Here is an 18178-nt window from a genome sequence, read left to right on the forward strand (position 1 = left end):
GCGAGAGTCCTAACCGCTATACCACGATGCTTTTTGTGAGTTATTCCCCAAATCACACCGAGGTGAAATATTTTTTAAATATGAATTTGATTTTTAAATATACTCGTTAGCTAGGAATCGGCATTTTCTTGAAGTAATGGAAATTTGTGAAGTACCTGGAGACGAATAACATCATTTCCTACCTATGATTTATGTAGATGCTTCGCAATTATTTGCATTCTATTATTCGTCGTCACAGATGGCGTATCGTTAATAATGCTTCTATATCCAGGCACGTTAAAACACCTTCCTAAAATATGTTAGTCACCATAAGAAGGGGAAGTCCACTTCATCCTGACATGAGATTGGTTTGGATAACTTAGATGAAAAAAATGAGGGAATAACCGATGTGACGTTGTTGAATATTGTGACGTCACATGTGAGCAGCCTACACTACATTATATTCCATGAATTTCCATTTGCAATACTTCTTAATGCAGTGGAAATATTTTCTCATAAAATAATGCGTCTGATAAACATACTAAATACGCGAGAAAACAAGAAATTCTAATATTTTCGGGGAAAATCAGTAAATGTCATTTTATGAAATTGACGTTTTTAAAAAGGTGACATGTGGGAGCTTCATGCATGTGACATCACAAAAATACGTCATTAAGGAAAATCATAACCCAACGATAATTTGATGGATTTTCACCAAACCTCAATACATGCACAGATCTCCGAGTTCTTCATTTCTATTTTGGTTTGATTAGTATTTCCTTTTATTGATATGTTTTGCCTTCTATTAAAACCAACTAAACACTCCACCCCCCCCCCCCCCCCACTTTACAAGGATGAGGTATATTTAAAAATATACATATAAACACATTATTTTCGTAAATGGTCGAATAAACGTTTATCTTTTCATTGTGTAGAATAAATCGGGAAATTCACTACATCTTTAACAAAATAGTTTTAACATTGATTGTACCTATACTACATATTCTACCATGACATTATCCACACATGTCCTCTAAAGACTGTAAGTTATCTGCATAAATTTAAACCGAGATCAAATTAGAACAGTGGCATTACGTCACTACATTGGAACTGTACTGAAACAAATTTGGTTTAAATTTCATAATCTAAAGAATAGTAACTGAATGCTTGGCGAAACAAAGGCTATGTTGTAACCACAGAAACTGAACATAGGGATAAATATATTCCCCAAAAATCATGAGTTATTGAGGTGAGGGAGACAACAAAAAAAAATTAGTAATTGAAATGTCAATATCTTATTCTTAAATATATCTGATCCGGGTACTCTGTCTTGAAAGGGTTTCGTATTTAAAAAAAAATCAAAATCTGAAACCCTAAACTTGTTTTTGTTTTGTTTTCGGTAAAGAGGGGCACCGTGTATATGGCGTAATTTCGAAACCGCGTACCCGGTCGCATAGGTCTATTAACATGCATGCAGGAGACCTAAAGGAAAAAGGTCACGAAACATCTCATGAAAAGTCGAGAGGAAGGGGTTTTTAAGGTGATGATGGTGATGAAGCTGATGGTGGTGAATATGGTGATGATGAAGATTGTGGTGGTGATGATGATGATGAAGAAGATGAGGGTGATGATAATGAAGATGATGGTTGTGGTGGTGATGATGGTGGTGATGAAGATGATGGTTATACGGTGGTGGTGATGATGATGATGATGGTGGTGATGATGGTGAAGAGGATGGTGGTGGTGATGATGATAATGATGACAATAGTGATGTTGAGAGTGAAGAGGATGATGAGGGTGAAAGGATTGATGATGGCAATAATAGTGACGATGATAATGATGGTGGTAATGATGGTGGTGGTGATGGTGGTATTTATGTGAGGTGGTAATGTAGCGATGTTGATCATCTTATCATGGTGGTGATTATGATTATGATGATGGCGACATAAATGGTGGTGGTGTCGTAGCGATGGTGGTAATGGTGATGATGGCGGTGATGATAAAGACGATGGTAATGATGACAATGAAGATGATTATGATGACGATGATGGTGATGACGACGATAGTGATGATGACGATGGTTATTATGACGACGACGATGATGATGAAGATGGTGATGACGACGATAATGATGATAGTGATGATAATGATAACGATGATAATGAAGGCAGTTATCAGTATTTTTAATGCAATTTATATTAAAAACATCCTAAGGTGCACACCAATGAAAATAAAATCTATGCAACTGAATATCTGAAGTTTCAGTGAACGAAATTTGTAAGTACTCAAATATATGATTAATGATTCATGATTAAGATATATGTGGCATTTTTGCACAAACAATGAAAAAAATACAGAACAGAAACAACCATATTTCATTTTACACCTTCCTTTAATAGAAAAATAACTGACAGGTTTCACATAATATTGCTAAACACAGACACATAAATTAACCCACAAAGGAGTCATTTTATATACACAATATTCATATCCTGTATTGGTAAAAGGAGATTTATAAGCTCATTTGACTCTGGACAAGCTCATTAATGTAATGTATGCAAATTATGAAGAACATGTGAAATTGAGCATTGTTCAACATTGAATATCATATTTAAGTCTTGCTGAATCAGACCCTATTCAAGCTTAGAGTGTTATGAATGCACTGGAAATAACACAGTATCTGGACGCTAGGTGGCAAGGAAAAATTATTGTTATATAATGTCTGGGGAATTAGCATACCATGAAAAAGGCCTGGGATGGGGGGGGGGGTCAAAGGTGTCCACTTTGGATATCTATTTGCATGAGAGAACAAAGTTTGTTCATTCAAAGCTTTTTTTCAAAGAATCATCAATTTCGTCCCCAAATTTCAAAGTCTGTGGCACAAATTCATGGACTCAAAAAGTTGAAAACCAAACATGATGAAACCTCTAGGCTTCTATGCAGGCATACAAACTAAATGCAATCATCATAGAAAGGTGTCATGTACATATTGCCTTTGTGAAATTAAAATGTGGGTTTTGTTTAAACTTCTTTTGTGTATTTAGTCCTGAGATTAATGTTTGCAATAAAGTTTCCTGAATTAGAAGAAAAATTATAACATATAATAAATTATATAATCATAAAAGTATCTCCTTCAAAAGTATGAATTAAAAAGTGTACAATTGAAATAAAATATGCAATAGATATTATATATTGAAAGGGATAAAAGAAAAGTAAAAAAAATAATATAGAAGTATATTGGCAGGGAGAGGCATGACTATCATACCAATTCTAATGTCATAGGTGACGATATGAAATAATATACACAAGAAGTCCATACAAATATCAAATATCAAATCCAAACACACATAAAACCATACCGATTCTTATAATCAATATTTAATTTGCGTTCACACAATCTTCACAAATTAGGAGAACATTTAAAATTGCTTACACTCATATCTGACTTATAATTTCCAAAATATGCAATTTGCTTTTTTAATACATAAATAGGAGGTAGGTTGGAATCGACTCCTTCAAGTCAAATATCCTATTTTACAAACATTTAAAAATAATGCACAAGACTGTACAATAAATAGTATAAAAGTCATAAATAATGTCAATTTACACTGCACAGTTGAGTCCTTACAAAATAAACAAAAATATACACTATACAGTATAAATCTATTCATAATCGATTTTCCAGCAACGTTTCTGCAATTTTTGGTTACAGGCACAAACATGTCCGAAATTCAGCTGTGCAAATTGAAAGAAGTAACCACAACCTGAACCACTATAACAACCTTGGATGAATGGATAACATTACATGGTTAAGGTCAGGGGCCTGTCTTACAAAGACTTGAGATTGATCCAATCAATCACAACTATGGAAAGCCAGCAACATCAACATCTAAAATTAATGTTTGTTCAAAATATTTTCTAGAAATGAGGCTTATTCATACATTCACTGTTTTCTTGACAATTCGGTATGCTTCTTTTTGTTTTCAAAGGACAATGTGCAAATTTCCACAAGAAAAAATTATGACACTGATTGATTTCCATAGAGTAGCGATTGATTGGGTCGATCGCAACTCTTTGTAAGACAGGGTCCAGGGGCCCGTTGCAGAAAGAGCTGCAATCAAACGCATCTCTAAAAATCAAGCGCAACTTGATTTTCAACCAGTCAACAGCGCGCATTTGGGACTTGCGATTGATTTTTGGACTTGCGTTTAAACGCAACTCTTTCTGCAACAGACCCCAGGTCTGTTCATAAGAATTGCAGAAACGTTATAAAATGAGTACAGTAACCTACAAAAATGAATCTCAAACAATGTGTAAACAGTACTACCATAATGGTATCATTATCAACAAAGAGAGAGAGTCAAAAGACAATATATCATAGTGTTTGTATTATGTAGGCCAAAGGGCAGTCATGAATTTACTACTAACTGGATGAGTGGGTAGTGTAAATACGTTGTCTTTTATTTATGATGCCTCATCGCATAGGCCTGCATGTATGCATTTATAGACCAAAAAGTCCCCACACAAAAGCGTTGCACAATCAGAATTACCAATCCCAGTGGGAAAAAGGATTAACCCCAACTTTGGATATCCATGTACCCTTGCTTGTTAGATATTTTCAAGTAGATAAGCCACAAATATAAAAATGGATACACCTTGGGCCTGTTGCATAAAACTTTTTACCTGAGAAAACTCAAGTTGTTTTTACCGGAGTTTTTGCCCTGTGATAAAGTCAATGGCAGAAATCAGACTAACCTTAGTTTTCAGTTTCTTCCAGAGTTTTCTCAGGTAAAAAGTTTTATGCAACAGGCCCATGGTGTCCAAAGACTGATACCTACCCCTCCCCCACCATGCCCCCCCCCCAACAACCTGCACCATGCCATATAAAAGACAGGTGAAAATTGGGGGGGGGGGTGATAAACATACACATACTCCTTGAATTGAAAAAATAAGAATGTGTGCTAACATTCACAGAGAATATGTGAGGGCAAGGGAACCTTACCTGGAATGTCTTATGATGAGGCAATTTCATTTCTCAATCTTGAGTACGATCGTTGAAGATAGAAAGCTCTGGCTTAATTTGTTCAAACATATACAAAACCCTAACCACAAACTTAACTGTCTCTTACCAGCAAAACGTGAAACCAGGTATGCACTGAGAAAAACCAATGATCTTGACTTACCAAAATGTAAAACCAATACACTGTAAAAACTGTGGTGTTAAAACTGACACCAATTGGTGTTAAAAGAGGACCACACCCTGAGGTGTTAAAACAATACCCTAGAGATTGAACATAACACCAAAGAGTGTAAATGTAACAACCATAGGTGTTGTAATAACACCTATAGGTGAAAAACTAACACCACCAATTTAACACCGGTGCAAAATAACTGGTGTGGTCCTCTACACCGGTTAACACCAGTTTTTGCTGTGTAGGTATAAAAATAGTTTTATTCACTGGTGCTTATATAATTTGCAATGATGATTTCTGTTTTGTTCAGATTCTTGTTTTTGTCTGGACTGAGTTAATGGCATTGTAATGGGCGTGCAATTTAGGACATTATTTCTTGATTTTATGTACGTCTGTGTATGTGTTTCTCCTTTTAAATGTATCATAATTTTTTTATTTGTTTTCACGTATAGATAATTTAAGATACTCTTTAATATGATGTTCATTCAATTTTGATATATAAATTTTTGTAACCATTTTTATTTGTACATAATCCAACCTAGTATACGGTTGCAATAAAGATTGAATTGAATACCTGTATACTGCCCTCTACTGGCTTCATTTGGTATAGTTTACATGTACATCACAATGAACATGCATTGAATTATATTTGTAAGCATTTGTTTTAACAGTGTAGATTGATATTTTAAACTGGAGCAAGGTTAGTAAAATCCAAGATTAAAACCCAACATTTGATACATCGAGGATGAATAAAAGATTGCATTTTCATATAATCATAAAAACTGGCAGCTTTGTTTTCTCAAATACTTTTCAAGGCATATACAACTGTAGACACGTTTGAAAAAAAAAAGGTTGTTCTTTATAATCCAGAAATCGAAACATTCTCAATGTGGATGAGGAAATCCTGGCTCTGATTTATATACACAAAATTACCTTAACTGCAATAATGACACTAAATAACCAAACACTATGTTAACATGCAAATTAAAAGACCCCATTGCTTTGAGTACACCCTTTGCACTTGAGATTTATACCATGATGTCCAGGGGCCCATTTCATTAAAGAGTTACAACTATTTCAACTTCTCCATTATTGCAACTACCATGGTAACCTTGATTGTTTTTGGCAGCTGAGCCGTTGCCATGGTAGCTGCCATGATAAGTTACAATAATTCTAGCTCTCTATGAAACAGGAACCACGCCCACCAATACAAAAATATGAGTAATAAAGAAACGTACATGTATGTACTTTTATTGAGGAAAGATTAAAACTGTTGCTGTTTCATGACATTACGCAGCATTGACTTTACCCATAACTGGTAATCCTTTCTTGTGCTAAATCCAGTCCAAATTTTTGTTTACATAATGGGAGAGAAATATCTGTTATTCTATGCTTGTTTAAAAAAAAATTTAATCTACATGTATAAGTTAAGATTTCAACTTTAGCTTCAAATAGGAATACAAATTTTTTTTCAAACCTGATTTAGCACAAGAAAGGGTCACAAGTCTTGTGTAAATTATGATCAGCTTCATACAACACCATCCAGATGGATGTTTCATGAAGCTGTTCATAAAGTTACGACCAAATTTCCGCATGTTCTAAAAAGCTAAGTCAGCCACATGAGAATATATATAACATTATGAAATGGCCACCAGGTAGGTGTTTCATAAAGCTTTTACGAGAAACTTACCTATAACTGATGACCCTATCTTGTGAGCTGAATCAACATCAATGGTAATTTGGGGGAAATTATTTTTCACAAAAAGAGGGGAACAAAGTCTTGCATACCATCATTTGTGACCAATGAACACCTTTATGAAATGGCCCCTGAGCGTTTCATGAAAAGACTTGTCAGACATGTTATCCGACAAGTCCTGTTTTATCCGACAGTTAAATAGTACCAGTGTTTCCCAGCCAATCTAAATTAAAGAAAGTGAAAATGTTGATGAAATGCTCTCAAGGTCTTGCTTACTATAACTGATAAGAATTGCACACATATTTTCGAAATTGCAGACTATTTATCATCAAACCCTGAAGAAACGATTCAGCGTTTGCTGTCCTTTGACTAGCTGAACAGTTTTCTTTTTCTTCGGCTTTGGTTCAGCTTTCTTAGCTTTCTTGGCAGGCTGAGAGTCATCTGCGTTTAGTTCATTCAAAATCAGCCTCTTTTTACTCATCTCTTTATTTTTCTTATTCTTCTTCTTGACATCCTTCACTTTGCCATCATCAGTCGTGTTCTCTGTCTCATCTACCGACTCGACAATAAGATGCGTCTTGCGTTTGGGCGTTGACACTATACTGTCAATCAAGTCTGGGGTCAGACCACTCAGTCGTTTCTTGTGAGCAAGCGATCGGTCATCAGGAGAGTCTGCCCACAGTCCTTTGTTCTGATTGGCTTGGATCTGAGCATCAGGTTTCTGATTGGCTGGTGGCGAGCCATTGATAGACGTGATTTTGACGACAGGCTCCGCCCATATCATGAAAGATTTTGAACCATGCACTTGAGGGGTCTTTGATGCTTCTTCGTCCCCTCCCTATAATAAGTAAAACAAAATGAGGCCATAAATGTGATTAAAGGTAAATGCCAGTTCTGATAACGATATCAAAATGAGTTCGTAAATAAACCAATGAAATGACCACCAAAGTGTCTGTTTGTATAAATAAAACATATTTGCCAAAAGATTCTGGAAGAAATTGTGCAATTGCTGAGAAATTAGCGAATAAGCACAGGATTCCGGTCAAGGGTCGGGCCGACATCATAATACACTGTCCCACGTGAGCTTATCTCTGTTGGTGATCTTCAGTGTGAACATTTTTCAGCGTAGATTTCAAGATTTATCAAAGTTCAGTTTATGTAACTGTACAAGATCTAGATTCTTTATGATATACTGACAATTAAGTCTGGTTTTACAGACTTTCTCATTAAATCAGTGTTTACTGCAACTACTGGCATTTCTCTTTAATGGACATGAGACTGCACTTTTCTTTCCTCACTTGATTTTGTTTTCAAGTTACTGTCAGTTCAAATAACTTGGAAGCAAAATCAATTCCTATATTATAAAGAGATGCAGCTGTGCTTTTACAAGATGAAAAAAAGCATTACCAACGTCTCTCCAACATTGTAAATGTGTAAACTTGAGAGTTCCTAAATCTTGTGGAAGAAGCGATCACCTGCATGGCACATGTAGATGTTTGTTAGGTTTGAAACAGAGCTTAATATGCACTACTATCCTTGGATAAGATATAATAATTCTTCCTTACTAGGATCCAATTTCATAGAACTTTTTGTAAAGCTACTCATGACTTTAAAACCAACTGGAATAGAAATGGATTACATTGAACATACCATGTTCCAGTTGTTCATAGTCATACATAACTTAATAGTTTAATGAAACATCATAAGGTCCTCCAAGGTGTAGCTATAGTCATTTTGTGACATGACATTGCTCCTGCGACACTTACTCTGGTCTTATCTCAGAGGGTGTAGGATAGAGTTAAGGGGGGGGGGGTTCATGAAAGCTTTGAAAGTGATTTTCACATACTAACTTGCTCTTACCCAATTAGATGCAATGAATTACAGTAGCTTATAACAACTGGCAGTGAATCAGTCGACAAAACTTTTCATGAAATACTTCCCTGAAGAGAAATCTTTAATTGGCCAAAATCACTCTTTTATTGGAGGAACATTTAAAAAAATTATCCCTGGTACCATATCAAGTGACAGTAAAGGTAAATTAATATATTTACACCTTTGGAGCAGAGAAGTGAAAATTATAATTTTAGTATAAAATATTCATGAAAATAGAAAATAGAAATAATGCTGTGTTCACTTCTTTTTTCTCAAATTACAGTAACTTTCTAATTTTTCATCAAATTTTTAGATAAAACATTTACTCTAACTCTTTTTGCTCATATTATGAAATGAAGTTGTATAGTCTCCTTACCAGACTTTTTCTCAGTCTTTCTCTAAGAGAAACATTCTCTGGTGAGTCAGGATCACATTCAACATCAGGAGTTCTAACAAGGAAAACAATGAAAATGAATAAATATCATCAGAAAGAATTAAGGGGAAAAATAAACTCTTATAAACCCAATTTCATTTTTTCCCCTGACATAGGTTACAATAATCACCTTATCTTCACAATGTGTGTATCAATGACTGGTCTATATAGGGTGCTGATACATTCTTTTTTGGCATGTTAATTGGGTGTATGGGGGGGGGGGCTGTGAAAAAATCATAAATATAAGGTGAGGGGGCATATTGACCATCCTCCCATTTTTTTTAGGGATTAAATCAAAAGGAACTTACAAACCAAATCACTGGGATCTACAATTTTTTGGAAATGACATCCTTTTTTATTGGAAAGATTCATAAAGGTGATATCACATCCAATGCCAGCTATCAACTATCTAAAAATGGATGCAGCAACTATGCAAGATCAGAAGAACTACTTAACTGGCTACAGATCAGAAGTATGTGAGTGGCTCACTCTCAGAAGGCTCATTATAAAAACGAACCGGAACTGAGAGATAACATGATTTGGTAGCTTGACCAGTGTCTTTGGACTAAACACAGTATCGGTCAGTAGCTGTGTCTGGTCAAGCTTGGACATTAAAAAAATGATTAAAGGAAAGACCCCTTGAAATGACCTGAACTGACAGATAACACTTAGTAGCTTGACCGGTGTCTTCCAATTACGCACAGTATCGGTCAGTAACTGTGTCTGGTCAAGCTTCGACATTAAAAAATAACTGAAGTAAAGACCCCTTGAACTAACCTGAACTGAGAGATAACACTTGGTAGTTTGACCGGTGTCTTCTGACTACATACAGTATCGGTCAGTAGCTGTGTCTGAGCAAGCTTGGACATGTAAGCACCACTCTGCCGGTCAACGAGATTCCGGATGACATAGATGGTCTTCTGACCATAGATGACCCTTCCCTGTCCAACAATCTAAGATCAGATATCAACATTTTATGTTAGATACATGGGAAATACTCTAAGTTCCCAAGTTCCTTAAGACCCTGTACTTTACCCTTTCAGTCAGTTCCTTAGACCCCATTTCAGAGTTTCATGAGGCACACCCCCATCAAAAAATTATTTGAGTGCCCCCCCCCCCCCCCCCCCCCGATGATGCCCAGCTGTTTAACGGTATAGGGTACATTGTCATGCACAATGTTACACAAGCACATACAGCATATCCAATCTGTTGAAAACTAACTTCTGTTTGATTTCTTGAATTATGTTTAAAAACAACTCTTTGTACAACTCCTGGCTTCATGATACCTACTTTCTTTGGTGTTTTCTCTTCTGTATAGTTGATGATGAGATAGTCTGTCTCTCTGGTGAGATCAGCTACAGCTTTCTCAAGACTCCCAGCTTTGAGGACATTCTCACTGGATTTCAGAATGGATATCTTGATGGTATGAAGAATCTTCTTGATCGCCTCTCTAAAAAAATGAAATATAATATTATGTAGTATGTATTTAACTTCCTGTTATCCTTTCAATCAATCACCTTCAATTGTTTACAAACTCTCCCATTCAGGTCATCTAAGAATTCCCAAACCCCCAATACCATTTAACTCTTTAACCCTGACCATAAGACCAACCCTCAGTGATGTCAGCTAACTTCAAGGAACAAAAGTTCTAAGAAGTATGATGCATACTTCCAGCCCCAGTCACTTGCACAGAGCATCACCACACCCCTTATACCAGAGAAAGTTTGATAGACAGTTACCTGTAGACCAATCATAACAAGTTTAGATCACTCCCACCTTAAATTGCTACACCCCCAAAACTAATGATATAAAATAAGACTTCTTGATTATTAGAGAGAATACTAGACCCCCACTCATCCATGTAGACTGACTGACTTCAAGATTTAGATGTCCATCCAATATCATTTCAACTTCAGAATCTTAATCTTATACTTTGAAATCATTATATTCATCGTCTCCTATTTTATCTGAATCTTCATTGATAACTTCATGCACTTTAAATTGTAAACTGTAGCTGATTATTAAATACCCTGTGATTTTGAAATGCAAGTAACTTTCTTCAGAGTTCATCATTTATGTTCATTTAAGCTTCCCTTTATATATCACATATATCACAGATCCCATACATAAACTATTGAGGAGATGCTCATGGAGCAGTAGAGGGAAAGATAATGGACACATTAAAGAGGGGTGTATGTAAGAGAGTTACATTGACTTGAAAGTTTGTCTGAAAGACCAGTAACGACCACACAGAAACGTTGTTAGCACTAACAATACGCTAAAAGAGGCCTTGTTACAACCGGTTATTGTGTCAGCAATGTTACAATGGATAACTTACACATTGAAATATATGTTTTGACTTCACAATCCGAAAGATGTAACTGGGCTTACTGTTAGCGCTCTGTTAGGCTAACAACATTTCTGTGCGGCCCGCACTGGTGTTTAGTGAATTTTAGAAGATGCTAAGACAAGAAATATTATTGATGACTTGTAAAAGTTTCTCATTCTAGCAATAAGATCAATGCAGTTGGGGTCGCCTGAATGTGGAAAAATTGTTAGGGTTGGTGTACAATAATATAGCCAATCATACCTTGGGTCTTTAGTTTCTTCAGTAAGCGTCTGCATCTTCTGTATAAGGTTGACAAAGTCCCCCATTGGCTTTACATACTCTCCGAGAGGGGAAGAGAGGTCCGGGGCGTAGCTCTTTCCACCGAGACGGAGTTTCATGATGAAAGACACCATGGTCTAATTCAGAGAAGGTACACAAAACAGTTTATCTTCACTTGGTCTTCTACTAAGTGTCTACTACCACATGAGCTCAACCAATTTGCTCTACTATAAATCAGGGGAGTGTTTCATCAACATTTTCATCAGACAAGTTGTCAGATATGACAACTTTCCTTGATTCTGTTTGGCTGAGAGGTACTGTTACTATGGAAACTGTCAGACGAAATAGGACTCGTCGGATAAAACGTACGACAAGTACATTCGTGAAATGCTTCCCAGGGCTCTGTTTCATAAAAAGTTGGTATGATATCGAGTCTTGCTGGAATGTCAACAGGCCTGCCAACAGTGAAAATTCTGCTATTTGATTGGCTCTTCCAATGAAAGGTAGATTTGCTAGCAAGCGTTGCTAGATCATTCTTTATAAAAATGGAGCCTTGGTGTAATTGCCATTTGGTCTTAACTACAATTGGCCTGATAGCTACTTTAGTCTGACTCCCATTTAGTCTAATGCCTCAGTGGTTAAATCTCCAATTCATATACCATATATACTTACTTATATGACATTAATTTCAGTTTAGCATTGTCTAAATAATTTTCAGTTTATAAGTACAGCAGACCCCCCCTGACTATGCAATTTCATAATAGCTCAGAGTATACAATGTAACTAAGGGTTAACCCTCTCATTTGACTTGGCTTTTTAATGCAAAATTTTGCAGACATGTGTAAGTGATGTTGCTACTTGCTGTTTTGATTTTTTTACCAAAAGGATTGTTTTATAATTTATCAATTGATCCCCCGTCCCCTTTTACCCATTAGGTTATTATTGCAGTCACACCCCATAACCGATCCATAGTACTTCACTGTACATAAGGCAAATAGGCAGTAGCTTTGATTGGCCAATGTCGGATTTGCCAACATGACTGTCGACCTTCACACCAAATATCTATTCGACCATACACTCCCGCAATGGCTGTACCTACTTCAAACATATTTAAAGAATGCTTATTGTGTAACATTTGTTGTGAAGTTTACCTGAAACATGGGCATGTTTTTCTCCTGGGCAGCCTTCCGTAGCGCTGTGAAGCCTTCAATCCCCAGACCTTTATCAGGTAGACTAAGACAATGAGCCAGAGACAGTTCATCTCTTGTGTTGATCAGTAAGGCCAAGTGAGACAGGAACAGTTGACGACAGAAGGTCTGGTGGTAGAAGTGAAAAGAACATTAAAAAACCTTGTATCTGATTGGCCGAGAGAGAATTATTCATTGAAAATCACTGACAACATTTTACATGTACATGAAACAGTACCCTGATATATCATATCGTGGTCCTTGGTTTTAAGAAAGAATTCAAATAGTTGGGGAAGCAAAAATCTTTGTTACATAAAATATACATTTGAAATTTTCTTTTTCTATCGCTCAATAGGGGTATTCCACTGAAACATTGTAGAATTAATTTCATAATAACTTGGTGAATTTTTTCACTGCTTGATATTTACAATTAAGCTGGAATCAAATGATAAAAGCCGTAACAATTTCAGGTATTCGTACATCAAACCTTGGGCCCTCGTGGACCAAATTTGGGTTGTGGATGTTTTATCATCATGCTCTGAAGAGATGCAAAAATGAAGAATAGTTTTTGTGACGTCATCACTTGGTACTCTATTATAAACATTGTCTTTCTCGAATTCACATTGCCTTGAATAAATCAGACTCAGAAAATTGGATGCCTTGTATCCATACATATAACATACCTCAGTGGGGCTTCTGGCACTGGGAGTGGATGCTGACTGAAAATCATGCAATGCACTCATTCCTTGATCCCAGCTCAGTCTCTCGGTTGATACCTCTAATCTCATCACATCCTCACATCCCTCTTCGTCTGTTGAAGGTGATGAAGGGTCAAAGGTCAAAGCTGTGATGGTGGATGGTCTTTCATTTCCTGACAAACTGGAAAGCATTGTGCACTGCTTGGGGGGTGGGGGGTCAAAGGGAAATAAATACTTGTAAGAACATACATGTATATAAAGAGGTGAAAACAATATTGATAACTGAGGCAGAGATATATATTTTTCCTTTGTAAAATAAATGTGAAGGGTTCTGTCCTCAATCATTAAAGCTTCCCTCTGGGGAAACTGCGATTTGGAGGAAATTCCTTGCAACTCCCAAGATATTATTGTCCACAGGGATTTTTCCAGATGTGGCTAAATTTGGACAGTGATTTAAATGAAGAATATATTCAATGTATTTAAGATATGTTTTTTTTTGTGGTAATAATATCTTGTCTATTTGAGAAGTAACCTACATGTATCTTAACAAGAGATTCAGTTAATACCCCTCAGGGATGTGTGTCTATCATCATAATGCTAACATAAAACCCTAATGCAATCCTAACCCTATTTCTTGGACAAAATATATCCCAGAGTAAATGTCGTGTCACCATTTGATGTGCATGTAGTACTTCATGTGTGTTTTAATTATTGTCATAATAATTCATCATACTTATTGAAGCCTTACAGCTGAATAATGAATAACACGATAAAAAATGTATCAAAAAGTTTGAATTGAACCAACCTGTAAATGTTCATGTCACAATGGGAAAGAAACTGTATCTAGATTTCAATAACAAGTTTTATGAAACCACAAACAGACTCACCTCAATGTCACCTTGAGGAGGATGAAGTATCACAAACTTTGTTTTAGATTCAGCCAATGATCCATTAGTCTCTTCTTCTCTTCTCTTTGACTCCGCCTTCCTCACCTCCCTCCATACATCCACCATGTCTACCATGTTACATCTCTTCAGCATACCTTCATACATATTCATAAGTGGGTGTGACTCTGGAGTTGTAGATGAACTATCATTGGTTGGCTTGGGTGTGCAAGAGAGCTGATTGGTGGAGAGCTTCTGTTGGAGAAGTTCTCTTGATGTGAGGAGCACCTCACTCATGTCTACTTCAAAGAGGTCATGTTTCTGAATATGATATGCAGATAAGAGAGAAAGGAGGGCATACAGAAACAGGGGTAAAATAGAAATTGTATGACACTTAGATAGAACCTTGTAATTTGATTGGTTGTTTGATATTGATCATTCACCCCATTTTACAATGACATTATCATCCGTGCACTGAATAGAATATTTCATTTGCTGAAAAATGAAAAGAATGATCTTTCAACTCAGCTATGGCTTGTTGAATGGAGAATTTCATCTTTCACCTCCTGAAGTATTCTGTCCATTGCACTCATAAACATCCATTATTTGTATAATGATGGAAAATACAATGATGTGCACAATTAGGTAAAGGCTTTGACTATATTCCACACATGGAAGATGGCATACAGAATGAATACTAATACATAGTACCACTTTTTATCCAGATTGTTTATACCGTAATGCACTTGCTAAAGTTAAGAATTGTATCAGAAAAGGAATCCCCCTAATATAACACAGTGAATATTACAAGAACTGGAAAAAATCAAATCAGTGATACTGGCTTTTACAACCTGTGCAGTCTTCCATGTTCAGTCAGATGTTGGTGACAAACTCACCAGCCACCCATAATAGTCAAACTGCATGTTCTTGTAGAAAGAACTACTACTACAACTTAGCCATAGATGACATTGAAAGGTCAAAGGTGAAATCCTTACCTGTTTACTGCGTTCAGCCAAGCAGAGTTGTACCATGAGTAGATGGCTAGAATGTGAGAGAACAGTCTGTCTGTCATTAGCTGCCAGTCCATGATGTCTGTATCGCTCTATGAAATGCTGTGCTAAGGTACAAAGCTTGGGGTATCCTGATGACTTGGTCCGGCTACCAAGCAGGTGGACGTCCATGTGATCTGCAAAATGGCAATGGACTTTGTGATTAGTGCCAAGTTCCAACAAAGCATACATAAAATCTAAACACCAAGGACAAGCACTGAAATACATGTATAATAATTCATTGCGAGATCATGTGTATTGTATGTCATGGACACAATGTTTTATGACAATGAGACCTAAAAGTAAAATAGGGGAGGGGGTTAATTTGCGGTGTCCAAATGGGAGAGTCTCAATATCATCATTTTTTATTGGCTGATGTTACCTGATAGCTGTAGGTCACATGAGACAGAATTGAGATGTCGTAGGATTGTGTCATGCGACTGATTTCCATGGTTACCCATCACTAGGATATCATCAGGTGATGACGAAATGGCTTCTTTAAGGTCCATCATTTCCTGTGAACAATAAAAATTGATAAAAATATATAAAGTTATAAAACAAAGGCATCATCATCATAAAATTGGGAATCACTGTTCATACAGCTTAGACCAAAAGCTTCGGTCTCTGTTATGTTGGTTGTTCAGCTGAACTCCGTTGGCTTCACTCACCAAATACAGAGACCGAAGTTCTAGAGCGATCTGTACAGGGGACTCAATGGCCATATGTTTATGTACTTAAGATCGGATAAAACGGGGAAGTGAATTTGCGCGACAGCCGAGGTAAGTCACTGTTTTGTTCCTTTTAACTTGATTTTTCTCTGTTTTTTGGCAATTAATGCAAAGAGGGAATATTAATTTGCATTTTTTTTCATTCAGTTTTATTCATTAAAGACAAAAATTGAAGAGCCCCGACGGGCGGATTTTGCATTGAAAGTCCCCTGATGGTGGCTGCACGATAGCGAGCCGTCTGTGTACGAGGAGAAATGAAAAAATAAAATGTTAAAAAACTCCTCGAAACAGACGGCTGCCAGCTGTCTACATACAGCTGTGCTTTATTCAGTCTCATGTACTGGTTCTTTAGCTATTTAAAACTAAAAGTAACTCCTTCAGTTCATTTTGTACACAAGTTAGTCTAGTACATAATGACAAGTGGTTTCCAGGCCAAGATTTGGCCCAAAACAAATTATCATTGATAATTTTGAATGTCAGTTATGAATTGACAATGTATCTGAAATCTAGACTAGACTGAAAAATCAGTCTATTTCAGTCAGGGATGCTCCGCTGAGACTTTTCCTGGCTTCACTGCATCCCCTCAAAAAAAAAACTCTTCCAAAACGGCCTAGACCTGACAATATTTTGACAAATGCAAAAAAACAATAATGAACTCTGGAGTCTCAGGACATATGCCAATAATCCGTGACTTTCCTGCATTCATCCTAAATGATTTCAATTCAATCCAATCCTCTAGCCTCTTCCCCTCCCACTCCCATGACTCCCTACCCTCCTCCTTCCTCTTTCAATCTGAGTCTTCACATCTTAAAAATTCACCTACAGATGTTGACAGATTTATTCAATGTTCTGCGGCTTGCCGCTGATCTCCGAATATCGGAGAAAAGAAATCTACTAGGGCCTAGTACAGTACTCACTCGCGACTAGTAATAATTGCAAGACGCAGCGCAGTGCTCGCTTCACCCAGAGCGCGGGGGCTTCGCCCGGGCGCTTTGCCTCTGGGTAACGGCAGACAGTACCGTACCGGTACCAACTAAAAAATGAGTGAGACTGAGTCCGAGAGATCGGCCATTTAAATCGCTTGTTAAATCATATCAATTAGGATTACATATTCGACCTCGCATATATCAAATAATCCTACACATTCACACAGCAACATTCACTCACCAAATAATCTGTACTAAGACCATAATAAACAGTTTTTTTAATTAGAACTACGCTGCTCGGGTGTGACGATTGTTTACAACAAACGAAATTTAAAGGTCCCTCGTTGCATTAGCCAATCAGCGAACGCGATTGTTGATAGTCAATCGAGTCAGTCCGCGTTGCTTTCATTTCGAACACGACGAACGTTGTGTTTATACGCATCAATTTGTATTCTAGTATATACTTCGAATCGTGTTGTGTTTCATCAAAATTTCACCATCTTTTAGTGAGTAATGTTGAACAGAAAATGGTCAAAATGCTCAAACCAAACAGTATCTGCTAGAATGTCAAACTACAGGAAAAAGAGGAGAGATCTAAACGCATAGTTGAAAAAAAAAATTGTTTAATTGTTACTGAATCAGAGGGCATATAAAATATTTTTGACACATATATCCAGGACACCAATACGAACAACAATTAGACAAGAATAAAACAAATATATGATCATCATGGCAAAAAATAAAACAAATACCATATTTTCAGATAAAGGTATAACAAACAACTCACAAGAATGACACAGCTTGTAAACGAGAATCTGCTATCCGGGCCTGCTATCCAAAATATCAATATTGGTTCCTGGCTTCTCCGGAGTTCATTCTGGTCACTTTCCCGCCAGATCACTGGCTTGAAAAGAAAGCCTATATAT

General features: G+C 36.7%; 1 protein-coding gene across 1 annotated transcript; it reads right to left on the minus strand.

Annotated features, from left to right (window-relative positions):
* Positions 1 to 5417: 5417 nt before the first annotated feature.
* On the minus strand, positions 5418 to 18178 carry LOC121430792 (PCNA-interacting partner-like). Its single transcript, XM_041628192.1, has 11 exons — positions 18040 to 18178; positions 15981 to 16113; positions 15545 to 15735; positions 14553 to 14870; positions 13651 to 13863; positions 12932 to 13096; positions 11763 to 11917; positions 10463 to 10622; positions 9950 to 10125; positions 9116 to 9188; positions 5418 to 7705 (listed from the first exon to the last, which is right to left on the minus strand). The coding sequence occupies exons 2-11, from the start codon at positions 16108 to 16110 to the stop codon at positions 7196 to 7198; spliced, it is 2091 nt and encodes a 696-aa protein (XP_041484126.1). The 5' UTR covers positions 16111 to 16113; positions 18040 to 18178; the 3' UTR covers positions 5418 to 7195.

Source organism: Lytechinus variegatus, chromosome 17 (assembly GCF_018143015.1).
Source record: "Lytechinus variegatus isolate NC3 chromosome 17, Lvar_3.0, whole genome shotgun sequence".
Taxonomy (NCBI): domain Eukaryota; kingdom Metazoa; phylum Echinodermata; class Echinoidea; order Temnopleuroida; family Toxopneustidae; genus Lytechinus; species Lytechinus variegatus.

Excerpts from the sequence above, each read along its gene's own strand:
- LOC121430792 (XM_041628192.1), bottom strand. The coding sequence starts at position 16,110 with ATGATGGACCTTAAAGAAGCCATTTCGTCATCACCTGATGATATCCTA. Across the intron at positions 15,736-15,980 it reads ATGTGACCTACAGCTATCAG|ATCACATGGACGTCCACCTG; the intron begins GTAACATCAGCC and ends GCCATTTTGCAG. Across the intron at positions 10,126-10,462 it reads AAGAGAAAACACCAAAGAAA|ATTGTTGGACAGGGAAGGGT; the intron begins GTAGGTATCATG and ends ATCTGATCTTAG.